Source organism: Falco rusticolus, chromosome 5, assembly GCF_015220075.1.
Source record: "Falco rusticolus isolate bFalRus1 chromosome 5, bFalRus1.pri, whole genome shotgun sequence".
NCBI classification, from domain to species: Eukaryota; Metazoa; Chordata; class Aves; order Falconiformes; family Falconidae; genus Falco; species Falco rusticolus.
In genome coordinates, this window is record NC_051191.1 from 15,378,022 (window position 1) to 15,397,777 (window position 19,756).

Consider the following 19,756-nt stretch of genomic DNA (forward strand, 5'->3'; position numbering starts at 1 on the left):
CAATTCGCCAGTGTGGAATGTTGCATTCTGATGGTACTGTAAGAAATGTCTTTAGTCTTTCCTGCAGCTCATTTTACAAGCATTCAGTTCCTCTTTAGGCAATTGCATGATAAAACATATTAATGTAAGAGTTTCTGCTGTCCATAGAAGACAGATTATGCTTGTATTAACCTAAATCTGTCCAGGGTAGGCTGTGGTCTGATTGGGAATGAGGGAAGGAGTGGTGTCCACCCTCAGCTCAGAATCTCAGACTAACTGCATTTTGGGGTAAAATGGTCAGTAATAATTAGGGAAGTTTATGTTCAAGCTATTATGGCACATTTGGGAATAAAAGTCTGTTTGAATGAATCGGAATAGGTGTCGGTGGAGAAATTCTGCACATTTATGTAGAATTTTTCTCTGCAAATACTTCACCAGTTATAGCAATGGAATGTCTTGGGGGGAAAAAAAAAAATAAATATGAAATTTAGTGTAAATGACAATGTAAGCAGCTAAGGTTTGAAACTGTCCATAGCATGCCTTTACTCATTTCAAAGATTTTTCTTAGAAAGGACAAAACCAGTCTTCAGAAAGGCAATGCAAACTTGTAAAGACATCACTTTAGAAAAACTAGTATGAGGTACTGGATCTACTGAATTGTAATTATCCGCTGATAAACTTCCCTTATGTTTTGTTTGTTTGGGGCGGGGGTTGGTACTAGTTTTGGCTGCAGTAGATAGAGCTAAACTAGTTGGGTTTGTTCATATTTCTTTTGTTTCATATTTCTTTCCTTTGCAGAAGCCTTAGTCAGGATTAGGTGCCAATTTTGGGGCTTTTGTAGTAAGATACTCCCTATTTCAAACAACAAAAATCTGTTGTTATTTGCTATCTCAAGTCTCACAGAGACTGCCATTTCCACTGTTTTCTTTGTGTTCATCAAGCCATAATGAAATTTTATTCATGCAGTGGCAGAGGTGGGCCTTACAGGGTTTGAGTGAAAGGACAACAATAGAGTACCTGCAGATGAGTTGGTGAGAAGTCTGCATAATTCTCAGAAAAGGAGTGACCTTACACAGTCCTTACATAGAGAGGAGCACAGAGGGACAGGCAGATGTTGGTTTTGGTAGGTGTTATAGTCTGGAATTACAAGTGTTACAGCAAAACTGGAACGCGATTTAGTGAGATTCAGCTGAAGAAATTGCAAAGGCAGTGGTACATGAGGAGGAAGATTTTAGCAGTCATGCATTGTGTTTGTACAGTCTACACTTTGGTTTCTGCTGCAGTGCCTCTGTCTGTCGTCCTGTGTTTTTGCAAGCAGCCATGCCAGAGGAAAGCCTTGCTACTTCTCTGCTGAGAGCCAGCAAGCCTGCAGCTGTGCTGCTGGAAGAAGTTATGCGAGTGCTCCCTGCTCTGCTGAGGCAGAACTTGCTGGTTTACTGATGGTGACTTGGCTTGACCTGTCTGGCTTTTCCTGAAGGCAGGAAGCACTCGCACAATCTATCCCTTGCAACAGCAACTGCAGCAGTTATTTCTAGCTGACGGACACTGGTGAGCCATCCCTGCTGAGTTCAGAAGAGGGCAGCTGTCTGCAGTCTATGACTGCTCTGTCCTGATAGCATAAATTCATGAAATGGAAGATCTTCAGATTTTTCTCAATGTGAACGTCTCCTCCAACCTCCGAGGTCCACATACATTCTTGGTTGTACAGACTGTTAACTGAGAATCTTTTTCCTACCCCACTTCTGATCTCCAGGCTGCTTTTGAAAGGCAGAGCACCATCACACCCTGTAGCGCAGAGGCATTCCCACTTTGTTTTATTGGATTTTAGACAAAGGTAAAGAAAACTTACATGCTATAAGAGGTCCTCCCAGTCCTCCAATTACTAATTAGCTGTAGAGGGTGTCAGCTAAACACTCTTTTGTTATATTTAGTACGCTAATTTCAGCGGGATTTTGGTATGAAATAAAATTTCATAACTGGACCTTTGAGGTTAATCAAGTAGCAGAGTAATGGTGCAATGTGAGAAGATTTTACACATCTGATTTTTGTTTGCGTTTTTACTATACGTTGCCTCTCTCAAGATCCGAAACTCAACATCATGGCAAATTTAAAATTTCCAGCAATAAAAAGGTGCTTCTTCTAATGTTAACTTGATGGTAACCCATGATATATTCCTGACAAGACCAAGTGTCAGCTATTCTGTATCTTTTACTGTCTTCTTTATATGATCATTTCTGGTATAATTTACTTTGATGCTTGACTCCAGCAGGTAGGTTTGCAGAGCCTTTGAACACTGATGATTTCGATGTATATTCTCCTTCTAGACCGTCATCTGCAAATAGCATAAACAGCAACAGTTCTTCAAACCACAGTGGGTACGTACCAGAACTGCCACTGCCTTCCATGGGAGGAGATTTAACGAGCAGATTGTCCAGTGATGAAGGAGAAGCGGATGGAGCTGAAGAATCTGAGAAATTAGACTGTCATTTTTCTGGACACCATCCCAGACCTCTTGGGGTATGTGTCTGTCTCTGGCATGCCTTGCTGTTATTCTTATGTAATTCAAGAAGGGAGGGAAAAAAAAAAGTAATTCAGTAAAAATGTAAGGAATGAGGACCTTGTATTATGAAAAGTGTATTCTAAAGAGAACACATACATTTAACAGAAAATTGTATGGATGGGATAGGGTAGGAGGAGAAGACTGGTCAATGCATGTGGCAAACAGGTTGCAGGACAAGATGTGCAGCAGAAAACCAGAAGTTCTAGTTTCAGATTTTCCTCTCAGTAGACTGCAACTCAGGTGTAATTCTGTTAAACTGAGCAAAGTTGCATTGTTTTAAATGTGATGTGAACAGATAATCTCTTTGTTGTCATAGTTCTTACGAAACTGTACCTTGCAATTGGTTATGGCTCTGAAAATCATACGGCAGCAAAGGGCTATTACAGTGCTTTGTCAAGTATTGTCTGGTTTGAAGCTCTAATTAAATATCATTTATGCAAATGGATGTGGACTTAAAACCTACTGCTTCATTCATCCGAAAGTGGAAAGTCTAGAGCACGGCATAGCCCATCTGCTCTGGAGGTGGCTGAAGCATGCGCTTCTCTGGCAGCTGGTTTGGTCTCTCTCTGGTGTTAGTGAGAAATTGCGCTGTAAGTAGTAAGAGCTGCCTTGTGGCATTATGTCTGCAGTGTGAATTTGTTTACACTGTACAAAGCAAGAAGCAATGGGAGAACTCTTGAACTTCTAAGCAGTTGGTTCTCATCAAAATTGAGCCAAGGAATAAAACTAATGAAGACTTCGCTTATGTGTTTTCCATATGATGTACAGAATGAAACAGTGTGATAACTGTAACATTGTCCGTATTCCCTAGAGCAAAAGAGAACTTGTTACTGTCAGACACCAGGAAGAAGTAGCTGAACGTGAAATAACTGTCAGATGAAATTCTGAATTTGGTTCTTATACAGAAAATAAGAGTTATTATAGTCTATATTATGATATGCAGGTACCTCCTGCTTACTTGGTACTCTTGTATTTTACTGTGGTTTTGCTGACTGCTTCTCTATGAATTAAGAACTAAAAGCTCGCTGCATGTGTGTCCACACAAGTTAAAAAAACAATCAAAGTGCAGCCAATTCTTGTGCAGGCATCATCAGTGAGGCACGGCTGTCAACAGCCGTTTTGGTTTAGGATCCTAGTGCTGTTTCAAGGCAAATCCCACTGGCTCATCCGTTCTTGGAAGATCTTAGCATCTCTCAATTGAAGCAGTTAACTGAAAGTGCAACTGTTCTTAGTCCGTATCAACATGAATTCGGAAAAGACTGGGTAAATCGCCTCCAGCACAGTTGATGGTAACTTGCTGCATTTCCTGCTGAGGTGGACTGTTTTCCTTACCAAGTCCCTCTCCCAGCTAAGTGGTGGTAATTGATGGGGAAAGGGCAGTAGCTTCTTAAACTACCTCTTAGTGGTAACTGATCTGTGTCACTGGGAGGTGAGGCTAGTTTATCAACTTAAGTGGCGCTTTTAATTAACCTATTTAACCTTGTTGTGAAACAGACTTAAGATAAACAGTTACAGTCACCTCTCACTGTCCATTAAGCTGAAAAGTATTTTAAAAGGATGCTTTCCTGCTGCATTGGTAGCTTCTGCCCTCCGTCAGGATTTGTGACTTTCTCCCTGCACAATGGAGAGTTGTCTTGTTTTCTGAGGGTGATTTATAACAGGTTTCTCTCCCACAAATAGGTGTTGCAGCAGTTTTCTATGTAACGTGCGATCAGTAAGGCTTGAGCCCAAGAAAGGGTAGATTCTTGATCACACCATTGCAGTGTAGTAGGACTTTGCAGGAAGTTCTCCAGAGGAAGCAGCGCAAATACTCCTGAGCTCCGCAGAATTCTCAAAATACTTACTATTCCTCTAGATGCTTTTCATACACCGTGAAGAGTGTATCCAGTGTTCTGTTATAGCACAAGTGCCATGGATGATAATTAATTTTTTTACTGAAACATCACTGGTTTGTTTGTTTATTAAATAAGATACTAAAGAATGCTCCCATTGCACCTTTTTCCTCTTCAGTTAGTTTTATTCCTGTTACAGTATTACAAGATTTAATGTGCACAGAATGGTGTAACTGTCTTTCTGAGGCAATAAGAGTATTATTAGCCAGAACCACTTCCTTAACAGTACCTCAGCATTTATGTTCTTTCCCTGGCACACGTTGGTGCCTGATAGTAAACTGACTTGTTAGTGAAGTATGAAGTATACTTCACACTAACCTAAACATTATGCACATATTTAATATATCATGCAAAAAGTATTTATGCTGCAGATAGTGAAAAACACCTTTTATATGCATGATACAAATTACAAAGGTGTTCCTTGATCTATAAATGATAATTATTTTATAACATATCATTTTTTTATAAAGAACATTGAAATATCCTTTCTTTTCAGTTTTGTTCATATGGCAGTCGCTTAATGGGAAGAGGCTACTATGTTTTTGACAGAAGATGGGACCATTTTCGATTCGCACTAAACTCCATGGTAGAAAAACACTTGAACTCACAGATGTGGAAGTAAGTGGTATTTTTACACTTGGTGGGCAGTTTAGCATTTTTAGTTCTGTAAAACTTCTAAATAAAACACTCCAAGGGAAGCGTTTGTAAGTACCTCTGTATTAAGGCATAGCACTAATATGAGTACAAATTTTATCTTTTCTGTTAAGGAATATACAGCACAACAGAACGATCTCCTATTGTGATGTAAATTTCTGCCAGATTTAGGACTTTTTTTAGTCCTTCTGATCTGGGAGGAATAATTCCGTAGTTCTGTTAGCATTACTTAAAAGCATTAAAGCTCAGAGCTTTCTGATTTTGGAGATATGTTTTGATATCATATTATTTTATAACACAGGTTAGATTTTGCCTAGGTTTTTATACTCGTATCACCCATTCAGACTTCGCTCTGTAAGACGCATGTGTTGTAAGATAAGGAACTCAGTACACATTTGCCTGTGCCTAAGATGGAATATGATAGTTTTTTAGTCCATAGCACCCTTACTGGCTTTGGGGTCTTAAAATTCTGATGATTATTACTCACTGTTGAAGCACCTCTGTATCACGTATGCAGGTTCCAAGCACTATAGGTTTTGGCTACACAGATACATTAAAATAGACTGCACTTCTAAAAAAGATGCTACTTCTTTCTGATTTAAAAAAAAATATTTGAAAAGCTCATGGCATGTGCAGATAGGATTGATTTTTTGGGGAGTATTCTGCTACAGGATATGCATTCTTCTTCCAATGTAACGACACTAAAGTGCAGTGTTTCATGTCACTGTTTATCATCAGGATTGTGTTATATTCATTGGATGCCAGCCATTAGATAAACAAGGTTTGATTTTTATTTAAATATATTTTTGAAACACTAAAGCTTGGCTTGTCTGACTAACCTGGTAACTTGATAACAGTGCTACTGTGCTGGGAGACATAGTTTGGAAGTGGTTGGGTTTGCCATAAAAGGGTCAGTTTCATGTCTGTTTAGAGACAGATCACACTTGATCTGCGAGGGGTTCCTCTCTTCTGCTTTGTAAATTTGGCTGTTAACTAGTGCCTGTCACCTTCCACAAATAAAACTGTAATTTGGTTTCCTTAAATAGGAAGATTAAAACATGTTATCTATGGGCTTTGTTTGTCAGGAGAAAAGATACTTGGGCACCTGAGAAAATGTGTCACTAGTACCACTACTATCATGAAAACCAAAAAAAACCCTCTATAGTAGTTATATGATACAAGAAATGAACAGGCCTCGTCCTGCTCCCACTAAATCCAGTTGTAAATGTTTTCCCAAATTCTAGCTGTTGGTGTAATCTCTAATATTTTAATGAATTCCATCCATACTTACTTGTCTGTATAACACAGGAAGCTCACAGTGCTTAACCCCTGCTGTATTCTTCTATTGTCCTCAACCCTCCTCTGGACTGATCTTTTCCCATCTTCTCCAAGCAGTGGTATGCGTAAAGCTGTTACTTTATAACCGGTGCTAGTGCAGCTCTGTAGCTGTGGCTAGAGGTACAGGGATGCAAGACCATGTTTTGAGCATGATAGTAACATTTACAAAGTACTTTTCATCCCTGTTTCTCAAAGTACTTCACAAAGGTGTTTAAGAGTTATTTGCACCTCTTTAAAAATAAACCAAGGAATGGATCTAATAAGCCGCTTTGTTTGTGCAGCGAGTCGCAGGCAGTAGGACTTCCTCATTTCTGGCGGCATGGACTGTATGTAATCCCTTATGTAATTGTGCCATAAACAGTGTTCTGTCTGACAGTCTCCATAGGAGGAATACCGGAAGAGAACACTTGTAATTCGGATTTGATTTATGATAAAACAGCACACCTGGTGCTGCTCTTTTATCATACTTCTTTGAGGGCAAGAGTAGGCCTTTAAAAACTGAAAAGATGTCAATAATGAGGATAACAAGGGCAGTGTTATGGTGATGTGCAGCTTCTTAACAAAGAGAAATAGGATTAAACTGTGAATTAACTTTTAGTCTAAATAATGAGAAAAGCTCACATGATAATTTTCCAAGAGACATCATAGAATTCTGGTTCTTTGTTAACACTGCACTAGATAAAATAATAGAAGATGGCTGAATAGGAAGGAGCTTGAATACATTCTACTAATTTCACAGGTAATATTATTAGATTTTATTCTCAGAATAGTATTCAACTAGTTATAAAGCTTATAAAATAGTTTAATTTTTTTGTCAAATTTTCAGTATCAGTGAAATTAATCACTTAGTTAATCGCTTCTAAGCAGCTCTCAAATGAGCTGTTGGGAATAGCACTGCATTTGGAAAAGGATGAGCTTTCCTCCTTTCCTCTTCAAGCTCAGTGATTAAGTGCTTCACAGCTCCCCAAACAGGCTCATTTACTGCCCTCATCAAGTCTAACCTGTGACTTTAGGTTGATATTGAAACTGTCCCACAACTTGAACTTTCAAGCAAAACATATGCAATGAATGAAACATGGTGACTGGAGTATTTATAGATTCCCACCATCAGGCATTTTATTTGCTTTTTTTAATTGGTAAAATAGGAGAGGAAAAATGGAAATTAAATTTGTAAGAAAGTGATTAAACTGTAACACTGCACTTAATTGCTACATGGGGCACTTGTGCTGAAACGGAGCTCAGTTCTGGTTTAACAGAGTTACACAGTTTAGGGCTTGTGTGCCATAACAGAAGTTTATAGGGAAAATTATGCTGCAAAAGTCTTTACCTAATCATCTTCTGTTGGGTCTCTGCTGCCTTCACAGATTTAATGTGCCTCATTTCAAAATTAATTCTTAGGAAAATACACTTCGTAATCCAGCTTTCCTGAATCTTTGCAATATTAAAACACATGTGGTTTGCATTTTGTTGTATTAAATCCCAAAGAACCTCATAACGGAATTGCAAGTTTAAAAAGAGGGAAAAAAATCACAAGTAAAAGCATTTTTAAGCTGTTGTAGAATGCAGAGCTGATTTTGAACGGTGAATATTAAAATACATGTGATTGGTAGAATAGGACTCAAAATTAGAATGAACTAGATTTGCCGCCTTTAATAAGTTGGTCCTTCCCAGAAATTGTTTCCTATCTGCATTGTTTGGATGGATTTTTTTATGTATCTGAATCTCTTCTTTTCTCTTTTTTCTTCTTTTTTCTTTTCTCTTTTTTTCTTCTTTTTTTCTTTCTGTTTGTTTTTTTTTATTATTTATTTAGGAAAATTCCTCCTGCGGCAGATAGTCCCATGCCTTCTCCAGCAGCACATGTCTCCACTCCTTTTCCAGCATCAGTCTTACAGCCTTTCAGCAACCCCAGTGGGGTGTATATTCCTTCAACACCTATCAGTTCAAGAATCACTTCTTCTTCTTACATAATGACATCAGCCATGTTATCAAATGCAGCCTTTGTGACAACGTCAGATACGAATTCCATTATGTCGCACACTACAGCTTTTCCTCATGTGGCTGCAAGTCTAAGTATCATGGACTCAACTTTTAAGGCGCCATCAGCTGTGTCACCAGTGCCAGCAGTCATCCCTTCCCCATCCCACAAGCCATCCAAAACAAAAACCAGCAAATCCTCAAAAGTGAAAGACCTGTCATCTCGGAGTGATGAGTCGTCAAGTAACAAAAAGAAAAAGCCGCAGTCGTCGTCCTCGTCGTCCTCATTATCTTTACAGACATCTTCCTCATCTTCATTTTCAGGGTCCCACAAAAAGAACTGTGTCCTGAATCCCAGTTCAACTTTGAACTCCTATCAGGCTACATCTTCCTATAACAGTATGTCTGTGCACAATACAAATAACGGAACAAGCCCACTCAGTGCCAAATCGGAGCCCTCAGGACGGACTTCATTATCCAGTAGTTCAACAGACTCAGTGAAACATATGAGCATGGTAGTAAGCAGTATTGACTCTTCTAATCTGTCTGTATCTTCTCTTGTGCACCACTCAGGGGACCATTCCCTGGGAGCACATAATGCAGTGTCTTCTCTACCCCTTTCTTTTGACAAATCAGAAGGAAAAAAGCGTAAAAACTCTAGTTCTAGTAGCAAAGCCTGTAAAATCACTAAAATGCCTGGTATGAATAGTGTTCATAGAAAGAGCACTGCCAACCTTATTTCTGCGGTGCCAGATCCTACAAGCAGCTCCATCTCTCGGCAGGTAAGGGACTCTTCCAGTTATTTTTTTGCAGGTCATGTCTGACTTACTTGAAATATTTCATGCGTTCTGGAAGGAAAATGCTATGTTTGCTTCAGATGGTTTTACTTCACACAACTTACTTTCTAGTCTAATACAGAAACATATCTGTATTTGTTTTGTACCAAGCATAGAAAGATGTTTTGATAGTTATATATATCTCTACTTTCTTAAAATATTTTTATGATATTTTTTTTATTCGATTAATACAGTAGCCATTTGTATCTCTGAAAGTAAAATTTACTGCCCAGAATGGATAAATAATTTTTAGCAATTAATTTTTTATCTTAATTCTCATCTCTCTGAAATAAATTGTGTCATTAAAACAGGAAGATAAGAGTCAGCATTTCTGTTTGTTTCTTTTCCCAAACTTGTTGCTGATTCATTTCTTAGTATTATGCAAGTCCCCTGATTTCTCTTTTATGCAAAACACTTACATCTACCCTTCCTCTGGAGAGAGTCTGAGATGCCTGACCTCAGATGCTGTTTCCTGTTTGAAACTGAAAAAATTAAGAAATTAAGATCTCAACCAGATGACCTTTAGTGGACATTTCGTTGTCTTCTTTACTGTGAATGTGTTCAGAATATTGAAGTCAGTGCAACAGATGAGGTTACACACTCTTCATTTCATTGTCACTAGCAATAGAGCTTTGACTTCCCTTTCAGTGATGCTATATAAGGAAAAAAGTGTATGTGAAGTAGAATTTGGTGGGGAAACTGCCAATATGGTCTTTATAATGATCTACTGTTCCATTCTGCTGCCTTGTCCAGTGCTGTGCAGTGCACAGAAAACAAAGCTTGGCCCTGTAGCCTGGAAGACAAAACCATAGAAAATAGAATACCTTAGAAAATCCGGAGAAGGTAGCTTAGGAATTTTTTTTGTTTGTTTGTGAAACTCTCATTTCCTAAAGATATTGCACATCAAATAGATCTGGAATGGAGAGGGTAAGATCTTGGGCAAGGCAATCCGTATGTAATAGCAGACAGAAATGGGAGTGGAAGAAAAGAATAAATGAATTCTAAAACTGGTATAGTAGACAGAATGAAGGTTTCAAAGAGTGGCTTAGCAGGTGTATATTCTCTTTCCTTCTTCCAGCAGAGGTGCAACTGAGATGACTTGTTTGGCTTTGAAAAATGGGTAGTGGCACATTCTTTCTGTTTTAAGCCTTTTAAATGTGTCCTGCAATCCTAGCTAATCTTTAAGTCACTGAAGTCAGTGGAGGATACTGTAAATTCTTCATTCTGTCATACATCTGATTTTTGAAATATGTATGTGCCAAAAAAAGATTAAATTAGCCTGAGATACATGATCTCAAATGGGAAGAAGTAGTAAGTACAAATTGGTACGTCAGTACAAACATTGGTAGTAGGAAATGGACTGTATCATCCTTTCACAGAACACAGACTATCTGTAGCTAGTGCAGTCTGAGGAAGTCTTACAGATAGACGCAGGAGGTTCTGAGTTCAGATTTCAGTTCCCGTAGTGATTAGATCTGCTCCTGTGGGACATCCTTATTCCAGTTTGTGATGTATTTAAGCATGTTGCACAGTAATAGAAGTAAATAAATCACAAAGAATCAATCAGAGGTCTTTTCTGATTATTTGTAAATATGTAATTCACGCTAGTATTTTTTTCCGTAAGTAAAAGATTAAATATATGTAAAGAGTATAATGATATCCTGATTTTTAAACATAATGTTTTTATACACATGTACAAGTGCGTATACATATACATGTATACATGCATATATGTGTGTGTATATATGTAAAAGTTGGTCACACTTTCCTTTTATACTGCTGGTCTTTGGAGCTACACTAGTAATCAAAAATAGGAGGTAAAGTGGAGTTGATTGTATTTCAGATGTCTGGCTGGGAGCCAGTTGTCTCTGTGACAAGGATACTGAATTGTATGCAATACAAAACAGACGTTTCCTACTGCTTATTTGTGCTATAAATACATGAAATTTGTACCCACTTAAGCATATGGGTCAAATAATATTACGTACTCTACATGTGAATATTAAAGCTCTGGAGAATACAATACTTGAAATCACTTTTAAGCTGTGCTGTTTTGACTTGCTGTGTTCTAGAAATGCAATCGAGGTAAAAATTCCACACAAAACAAAATCAGTATTACTTAAAATCTTGCTCCTGTTCCCTGATGTAATAGGGCAAATTAAGAGACTAGGAACATAGAAAAAAAAGTCAAGTGACTGGTGATAGGCTGAGGGGGGTTTATTGTGGTTTTTTTTTCTATTTTAATTAAAGTCTGGCCTGCAGATAGTAACTGAAAGTGTTAACCATTGGGTTTTGAAGTACACTTTATTTTTTAAAGGCGGGGGGGAGGGGGGGAAGATTCGGGTCTTGGCCTCACCCCAGTCCTTGTGATCCTTTTGATACGGCGTTGCCATCATTAAAGACCCAACACAACTGGAAATCAGTCTTTCTTATTTTCACTTTTTCACTGAGCGCTGCAACTGTTTGGTCTGTCTGAATTACCCTTCTGTCCTGGCGCGCTGCCTTTCCAGGTCTGAATGAAGCCAGGGTGGTAAAGCAGCTCAAAGCCGACCACAGTGCCGCAAGCTGTGTTGCTCCTTGCTTTGTCTTACGTAGAGAGGCAGTCTGGTAGCTGCAGGAGCGCTGAGTGAATGAAAGCCCAAAGAAGTGCCGTGTTCCCTCTCAAGATTCTAGGATCTCAGCAAGTCGATTTCCTAGTAGCTGTTTTTCCACTGAGAAGATGGACATGTATTTTATTACGGAAGGGTTTTATGAGTGTTAGAATGGTGGATGTAGGGAAGACAGATGTGCAGGTGTGTCATGGTGTTCTGAGTAGCTAGGAAAGGTTTTACAAGATTGTGTATCTTTAGTCAAGATTTGTATACTGAAGGAAAGCACGTTGCTACTGAGAGAACAGCTGTGGCATGCAAAACAAGCTAAAGGGAACAGGATGGGCAGAGGCTGATCCTTTTAGTCCTTGCGCACCATGGGGGCTGCCCTCAGAACTGGCTGTAAACAACAACTTTAAACATTTCTTCTGGATAGAATGTGCGCCGAGAGCACTGTTTCAAGCAGTCACTGTGTGAAAAAGGGCAGATATGGAGAGGGAGACAAAGGCTACCTTTCACTATACATGTGAAATGGCAAAATAACAAAAAATGTTGCAGAAGGGAAGGAGAAAACCCATGTTGGTGAAAACCCTGCCAGCCAATGTCACAGTCCCACCTATTCAGTAAGGAACTTGCAGCTGCATTTCTCACTTTAGAAGACAGGTCCTTGCTTCCTCTCCATCACATGATTAAAGCTGACATTACTTGAAGTTCGTTGACCTTGTGAATAACTATTCAAACTCCAGTCATCTGCCATTTGCAGGCAGGTGTCCATGGTTAATTTTTATTACCCTTGTAACCCCTGAGGAACTACTCTTGACTCAACAGCTGTCTCCCCTTTTCTATCGCAACAAGCATCTACGCTATGTTTATGGGTCATTGTAGAAGACCCGAAGACAGACTGCCCTTGCAGAGTGCTGTAATCTCTCAGGCACTGAAAATACGACGATTAAATATTGCAATATTTTAACTAAGTACTTTTAAAATGCATATAGGTGTACTATCAATTTGCACTCATTCCCAAACAAATTTGCTGATGCAGTAAGTGGAAACAATTGCAATTTTAAACCTGGAGTTTGAGTCTTCTGGTTAACACTTGCTTTATTGAGCAAAAATAAATGAAGACTCTACATGAAAGAAAATGGGTAACTCGGGGCATGCTATGGTGCTTGGCCACTTGCTTTAAACTCCCCAGGAGTGGGAAGGTCCCCTGGGGAGGAGACTGTGACCTTGAGCGCTCTGTGCTCTCTCAGTTGCTGACTAGCTGTTCTGAGTCACTGCAGTAACCAGAGGAACTAGCATTTCAGTCTAGAGGGGTGTGGGTTTACAATCTCTGTTCTCTCAGTAACTGTTCCTTACACTGTTTTCTGACCTCTCATACTATCTGTGTGCCTTTTAAGCGTTAGTTTAAAGTGTACAGGCTCCAAGACCTAATTACAATTCTATCCGAAGTGTATTTTTTGCAATAGCAAAATACCTGTTCCAAATGCAAAGCAATTAGTGTGACTTTACACAGGAAAGGGAAGGCCATTACCAGCATCTGTGTTCAACTGACAAATATGCCTCTCAATACTGCTCAATTAATGTCTTTCAGATTGGAAAAAATAGCAGTGTAGCTTTGTCACAATCCAGTCCTTCGAGTACATCAAATCCAGTACACAACAGACAAGTAAGTTGCTTTTAAAAAAGTGTACTTAAGTAGTCTGTAAGTGGTTTTGAAAGATATTATACTGTAAAACCTTAAAACACAATTTCTTTATTAATACAATTCTTTAGAGAAGGTGTCTTTCAGTGAACTAATACTAGATTTCTCCTCTCACCTAATTCTTTTTCCAGCTATTTTCCCATCTGAGATTTATGAATAAAAAGCTTTTACTGGTTTTTCACCACCTGTAATACACCTCAGGTTAGCTTATGTTGGCCACTGGCTGTTGCTTTGGTCGTACAAACTCAGCAGCAGCGGGAACTGTCTGCAGAGGATCCAGCTAAGCTGATCTGGTTTTTCTATCTAACTTGTCCTGCTGAGCGAGATGGCACAGCAGAGTCCCCAGCCTGGCATAGGAAGGACAGCATTTAAAAATAGACCAGAAGTGAAAGCAGCAAAGGGAGGACAGAAACAGGACAGAGAAGACAGGGCACTTGAATATTTAGAGAAACTAATCTGAAAGCATAACTAAGCTAAACGTAATCTGAGTTCTTCTTAAGACTGCGAGAAATCCTTATCACTCCCGCCATACAGGGGTGGCATATCCATCACACAGACTAATAATAATTGTATAATTATAATAAATACTGTAACTCAGCTTTTTTGTGAGGACAGGTGCTTGACCTGTGATCCAGCCCCCATCTGTCTGGAAGACTGAGGGGCTAGTCTGTGTTTTTTAATATGGCCCCTACTGTTTGACTCTCCAAGTTGAGTAGTTTATCAAGAATTCATTGTCGAGATCCTTGGTGTGAAAAGGTTTCCCACCTCAGCAAGGTGTAACAGCCACAAGCAAACAAAAAATTCAGAGGATTTTTCTGTACAACCAGTCAGTATTTTAGAATTCTGTTATGTATTGTGTGTAAATTATACAGAAGTAGTTATTTCAGATGGCTGTGTGGCTTAGTGTCTGCTGTGTAGACACAGCAAAAAAAATAGTAATGATTGTAATAATGATAACTCACAACTGTATCCCCATTAAAAATATTCTGAATCACTCACATCTTGAGATGAACTGCCAAACAGTAATTTTTTTTTTCTCGTGGCGCTGAATGCAATGCAGTATATGTAGGGAAGAACTACTCTGAGGGGAATAAAGTGGAAAGTTTCTTCATACCTCTAGGGACTGGCATTTTCCTGTGTGAGACACTGTCATCCAGCTGCCAGTAACAAACATGGGATAAAGCTGTTCTGAAGTGCAAGACTTCTTGCTTTAACCTCCTGCGCCTGTATTAGTATAAAATACACACTACTCAAGGGACAGAGCTTGTTAGGATCTGTTGCCTAGATCCCATGGGGAAAACCTAACAGTACAAAGCATTGATTTTGTGGCAGCCTTATGTAAACAGAGGCTATCGCTGAGCTTTTCAGCTGCTTGTTCCCAAAGTTTTTATCAAAAGTAGAAGTGTTTGTTTTAAGCCCCACAAACTCTTTATTGTAAAAAATATGTTTCTGTTAGTTTGGTAGTTGAATAGAGAGCCCAGAATACAAATACAAAAGAAAACTGAAATAAAAACTTTTTTAAAAACTCTTAACACAGAATTTAGTATTTGGAACCATGAATAATGATTACCTATCTAATAGATGTTTGTCACTGTCAAAATAATTCTGAGCTGCTTTGTTGACAGCTTTCATCTCCAGTCTAGCAACTGAATAGTCTCTAAAGAAATTTTAGTCTTAAACTGTGCTATAATATTTCTTTATGAAGGTGTTATTAATCAGGTAACAATAAGTGGATCTGCAAATATATGCTGTGTCAGTAAAGCTACTACTGGGGGAGGCTGAGCTCTCTTGTTCTTAATGTTAGTGGTGTTATAACCGTGATAATCAGGGAGTCCAGGCAAAACCAGGTCTGTAGGCAGAGACAATCTCAGCTGTATTCTGGGGTTTATAGTTGGAAAAATCAGGCAAGTTTTCATGAATACAAGTCAGGACAACAGACTTTTAACAATGCAGTTTGAAGCAGAATTGCAGCCATCAAGCTAAATGTGCATGTGGAGCAGTTACTGATGGCCTCCGCCGTGCTACCCGGCCAGGCAACCCGTCGGGGTCATCTGCTGGCGCAGAGAAGTTGTTAGAAGGGGGTGGCCGTCTCTCAAGAGAAGGGAGAAAGGTCCTGAACTGCACACGGGGCTGAGTGACTGGGTGAGAAGGCGTTTGGGAAACGTGGTAGGCTGAAAACCCAGTCTGGTGGGAACCTGGGCTCACCTGTGTGCAGCCCTCCGGAGGCGGCGAGCTGCCCGCTCACCCTCTGAAGGTGGCCACTTGGAGCTGAGGGGACACGCAGCAGTGCTGTGACAGCCACCTGCCACTGGGAAACGGCTGTTTCTCATTATGGACTTGGGAGATACAGGTGGGCTGTGGCGGTTTGGATTTCACACAAGTAGCTTCTTTCGGTCACTCCTACATTTGGGGAAGTACACTGCACTGCTGGGCGCTCCCCTGGGCGGCCGCCCCACCGCCAGGACCACTGCCGGGCCTGGCTGTTCCCTCCCAGCGCGTTCAACTCAAGTCAGGGTAAACTCAGACAAATTGTTCTCAATTCATGTTTCATTTGAATGTTGCTGCATCTATTTGAGACCTGAATGGGGGCTTGTATACATAAAAGCATGCCTGTTTTTCCAACTGTCGTAGCTTTAATAAAAAATACATCACTTTTCTTTACAAAACCTACATGTTTGTTAACAAACATTAATGGAATCGTAGTTTTACAGTCAGATTATTTGTGCCTGTTAATACAAATGATGTATTAAAAGCTTGTTTTCTCCAGATTTTATACTTGTTCTAGGTTTATAACTAATCAAGTGTTTTTGTCTTCATAGTGCTTTTAGGTGCCTGAATGTGTTAACACTTCAAGACCTCAGTATGCGGTGGTTTTTAAATACTGAGTAACTAGATCATTTTATTAAGGGAAGGTGACAACGTGTATGCTGTGTGGGGATTCCTTGTGCATGAAAACATGCTGTGTAGAGGAAACGATTCTTCAGAGTTGTCGTCTAATTGCTGCTCCTTGTTTGTAATGATACCCCAAGTTAATGAACATAAGATTCACCAAAGCTTACTAAAATCAGACGGTCCCAAAAGGAAGTACGATGTTTATTGAAAGCAGTTCCTTCTCTTAAAGGTCTAATGTAATCAGTAAACAGGGAGGGAATTTAGTTCAGGGACTTGAAATACATTCTGGCTTTGAGTTCTGTCAGATGCAGATGTTATTAAACTATTATATACTGAAAGACATTTTGTGATTTTGAACCTGGCTCTGGTTTCTCTTTTAGAAGACATCAAACCGGACTGGTAGAATAAGGACTCTTCCATAACAAGGAAAAGGAACCAGCCTATAATCTCTAGCTCTCAGCAGCCCTACTCCACAGGGTTTTTCTTTTCTATGTCCTGCAGATGGATTTAACCTTTTATGAATTTGTGGTTTTAAACAGAATTAAATTTACAGAAAACTGTAATAGTGATTTGTTTAGTTTTTCACTTGTATTTGCCACTGATCTGTGTGTTCTGCTTGGTTATGTTTCATGCCTTTTTAAAGCTGTTAGCGTTGCAATGCTCCCTTTGTTTCCTTACCAGAACACAGAGGACATTCCAAAAAAAATAAAAATAAAAAAAAAGAATCCAGATCATGATTTGAATTTATTTCAAGGATCTCCAAATTTTTTCATTAACTAAAAATTACAGTAATTCTGTGTTTAAGCTTGTCCTATGGATAAAAATTGAGTGCATTTCTTAGTAACTTGCAAACAGCTGGGGCACTGCAACTTTAGGGACTAATCCTGACTGGTGCTCTGTACCTACAGCATTTAATAATTTCAGTGGGAATTCTGAGTGTTCAGCCTTTTCCAGGATCAGGCTCTTAAGAAATCTATACTTCAATCAATGCATAGAGGATTTTTGCACCAAACTGTAATTAATGTTATCACGGGCTCAACGTGTAAAATCCCCATATCTCGGTGGATTTCTAGACCCTTAAGATCATAGCACTTGATAACTCCAGAAAGCAGTTTGGGTTTGCAAGGACAGGAGTTGAGCAGATTGGCTTGCATTAATAGAATTGCACTGACAGTGTTTCTTATAGGATTACTGAATAATTTTTTAAATAAAATATAGATTTTATAATCGGGAAGCCAATACTAGGTACTGGAACAGTAGTACAGAGGAGTTAATTTTTATTTCTACAGTGTTAAAAGTGCACTTATATGCTGGTTTATTTACATCTTGGGGAAAGGCGAGAGACTGCAAATAGGGAGATTATTACTACTTTCTTTTTTAAAAAAAGAAGGCTTAAGGCAAATTTTAAGACTAAAAATGTTTAAGCAATTATAAACAAGGCTAGACCCTTTGAAAAAAGTTTAGAAATATTCTTAAAATAAATTTTTATAGTGTTAATTTTGTAATAATTTATGTTTTGCTATACTTCAGAGCTAACTGACCGGTATAGTTTCAGAAACAGTATGAAACTTAGGAAAGTTTAAGCAATGTTTATATTTTTAAAATGTTCTTTGAATTATGTTTTTATTGTACATTTCTTCAGACTGAAAAATGTGTACATATCTTTGTTATTTTTGCACAATTTTTGTCTTGTTCAGTTTTAGGAGCAGTACTATGATTTTTTTAATTTATTTTGAGTTATGAAACTGCAGGAGTTTAAAAATCTCAGTAACAAAGTCATCCTCTGTAATCAATGAACTGCTATTTCTAGTTGTTGAGGGAAAACAGTGGTTGTGAGATTCAGTGGTTGCTTCTGAGAAATACTGCTAATCAATGACTGAAGGAGCAATTTTGTAGTTTTAGGAAGCTTTAGCTCTTTCCATGCATCTTTTAATTGGAAAGCTGGAATATGGAGCCTGTCCTTTGAATGCTGCTTAAATTTTTTTTTCAACTGGCTTACACCTGACAGCATTTCAGGAAAGTTAAGCATGAAGTAAAATCCCACAGTGTTCTTTCATCATCAAAGAATCATTATTTAATTATACGTATCAAAAATTTCAGCCTGAAAAGTGAAATGGAAGTAGACATTTGAAAAAAAATGGATACAAACTGGACCAGCCTATAATGCATTATTAGTGTAGCATTCACTCAGTAGTTCTTTTTCTTCCCCGTTTGCCTGAAAATCTTGTGATTTGTTTCCAGCAATAGAGGCTCAGAAGCTTTGGTTGTTCCACATACGCAATGCATAGGCCCGTCAGCCATAAAAAGCGACTTGGATAACTTGTATGCCTTCTTTTGTATTGATGTAACAATTGTAAATAGTGCTGATCGACCTTTGTAGAGAATAGTTTATACAGCATATTCTATTATTGCTGATTCTCAGTGAACTATTGTTTTAAAAAAAAGAAGAAAAAAAGAAATTTTTCTATTTACACCTTATATTTTGTTATGCTGTTGACCCATGGCACTTTAACAAAACTCTGTGGGTTTTGCATAGCTGGTCAGTCATGGGATATATTAAATAACTGTTGTTGCACAGAAATGAATTTGCACCTGCTATATTGTGCTTTCCTACTACAGATTTTAGAACCTTTTCCAGAAGACTTTTGAAGAAAGCATGTCCAATCATTCTAAGAAAAAAAAAATGCCATACTTGTACAGCCAATTTCTTTTCTACAATCCATATTTTGTAACACTAAGTATTTTCATTCTTTGTCCTGCACCTTTATGTATTAGCAGTATCAGATAGAATTCATTCCATGCTTGTGATAATTGTAAGCAGAATAAATGTCTAAAGTAGGTGTAAATAGTAAATTCTATGGCTTACAGTTTAAAAAAGGAAAAACAGAACAAACACGTATCTGATTGATACTGCCATGGTTCAACACCAGGCCTGGAGATATTCTCTAGTGAGCGATTGTATTTTTTGGTTTTTTTGCTTTATTATTATTTTTTTTTTGTAACATGGCTTTGTAAATAAAATAATTTATATGTTTGTAAGAAACAGATGGGTTTTGTCATTATTTATCTTTGCAAAGCAAAAGTGGTGTGTATTGCAAGACTGCCCTTTTTCTTCCCAGAGGCTGAAACGCGCGGTGTGGACAGCCAGCACTGAGAATTCGACCAGTAGTTTGAAAGACCTGCCCAGCTCTCTGTACAGGGCTGAACTTCTCTGGGATTATTTCTGGCGCTCATGTCTGAAGTATTTCTCTATTTACGTGTCAGGACACGTGTGACAATCAGCTACTGCGGTTTTTGCATCGATAAATCCTTTTTAAATTTCTTTGCTTAGCTGAATG

The 19,756-nt window shown here is 38.6% G+C and overlaps 1 protein-coding gene across 11 annotated transcripts in view; it reads left to right on the plus strand.

Annotated features, from left to right (window-relative positions):
- ATXN7L1 (ataxin 7 like 1) overlaps positions 1 to 19,461 on the plus strand; it is a 114,550-nt gene extending 95,089 nt beyond the window's left edge. For 10 of the 11 annotated variants that reach the window (XM_037387944.1, XM_037387946.1, XM_037387947.1 and 7 more), the window contains 5 exons: positions 2,304 to 2,496; positions 4,928 to 5,049; positions 8,234 to 9,179; positions 13,416 to 13,490; positions 16,799 to 19,461. In XM_037387944.1, the coding sequence (XP_037243841.1) occupies positions 2,304 to 2,496; positions 4,928 to 5,049; positions 8,234 to 9,179; positions 13,416 to 13,490; positions 16,799 to 16,840 (1,378 nt within the window). In that variant the 3' untranslated portion in view covers positions 16,841 to 19,461. Of the gene's footprint in view, positions 1 to 2,303; positions 2,497 to 4,927; positions 5,050 to 8,233; positions 9,180 to 13,415; positions 13,491 to 16,345 lie in introns of all 11 variants that reach the window. The other variant, XM_037387945.1, reaches the window with a different exon arrangement.
- Positions 19,462 to 19,756: the final 295 nt, after the last annotated feature.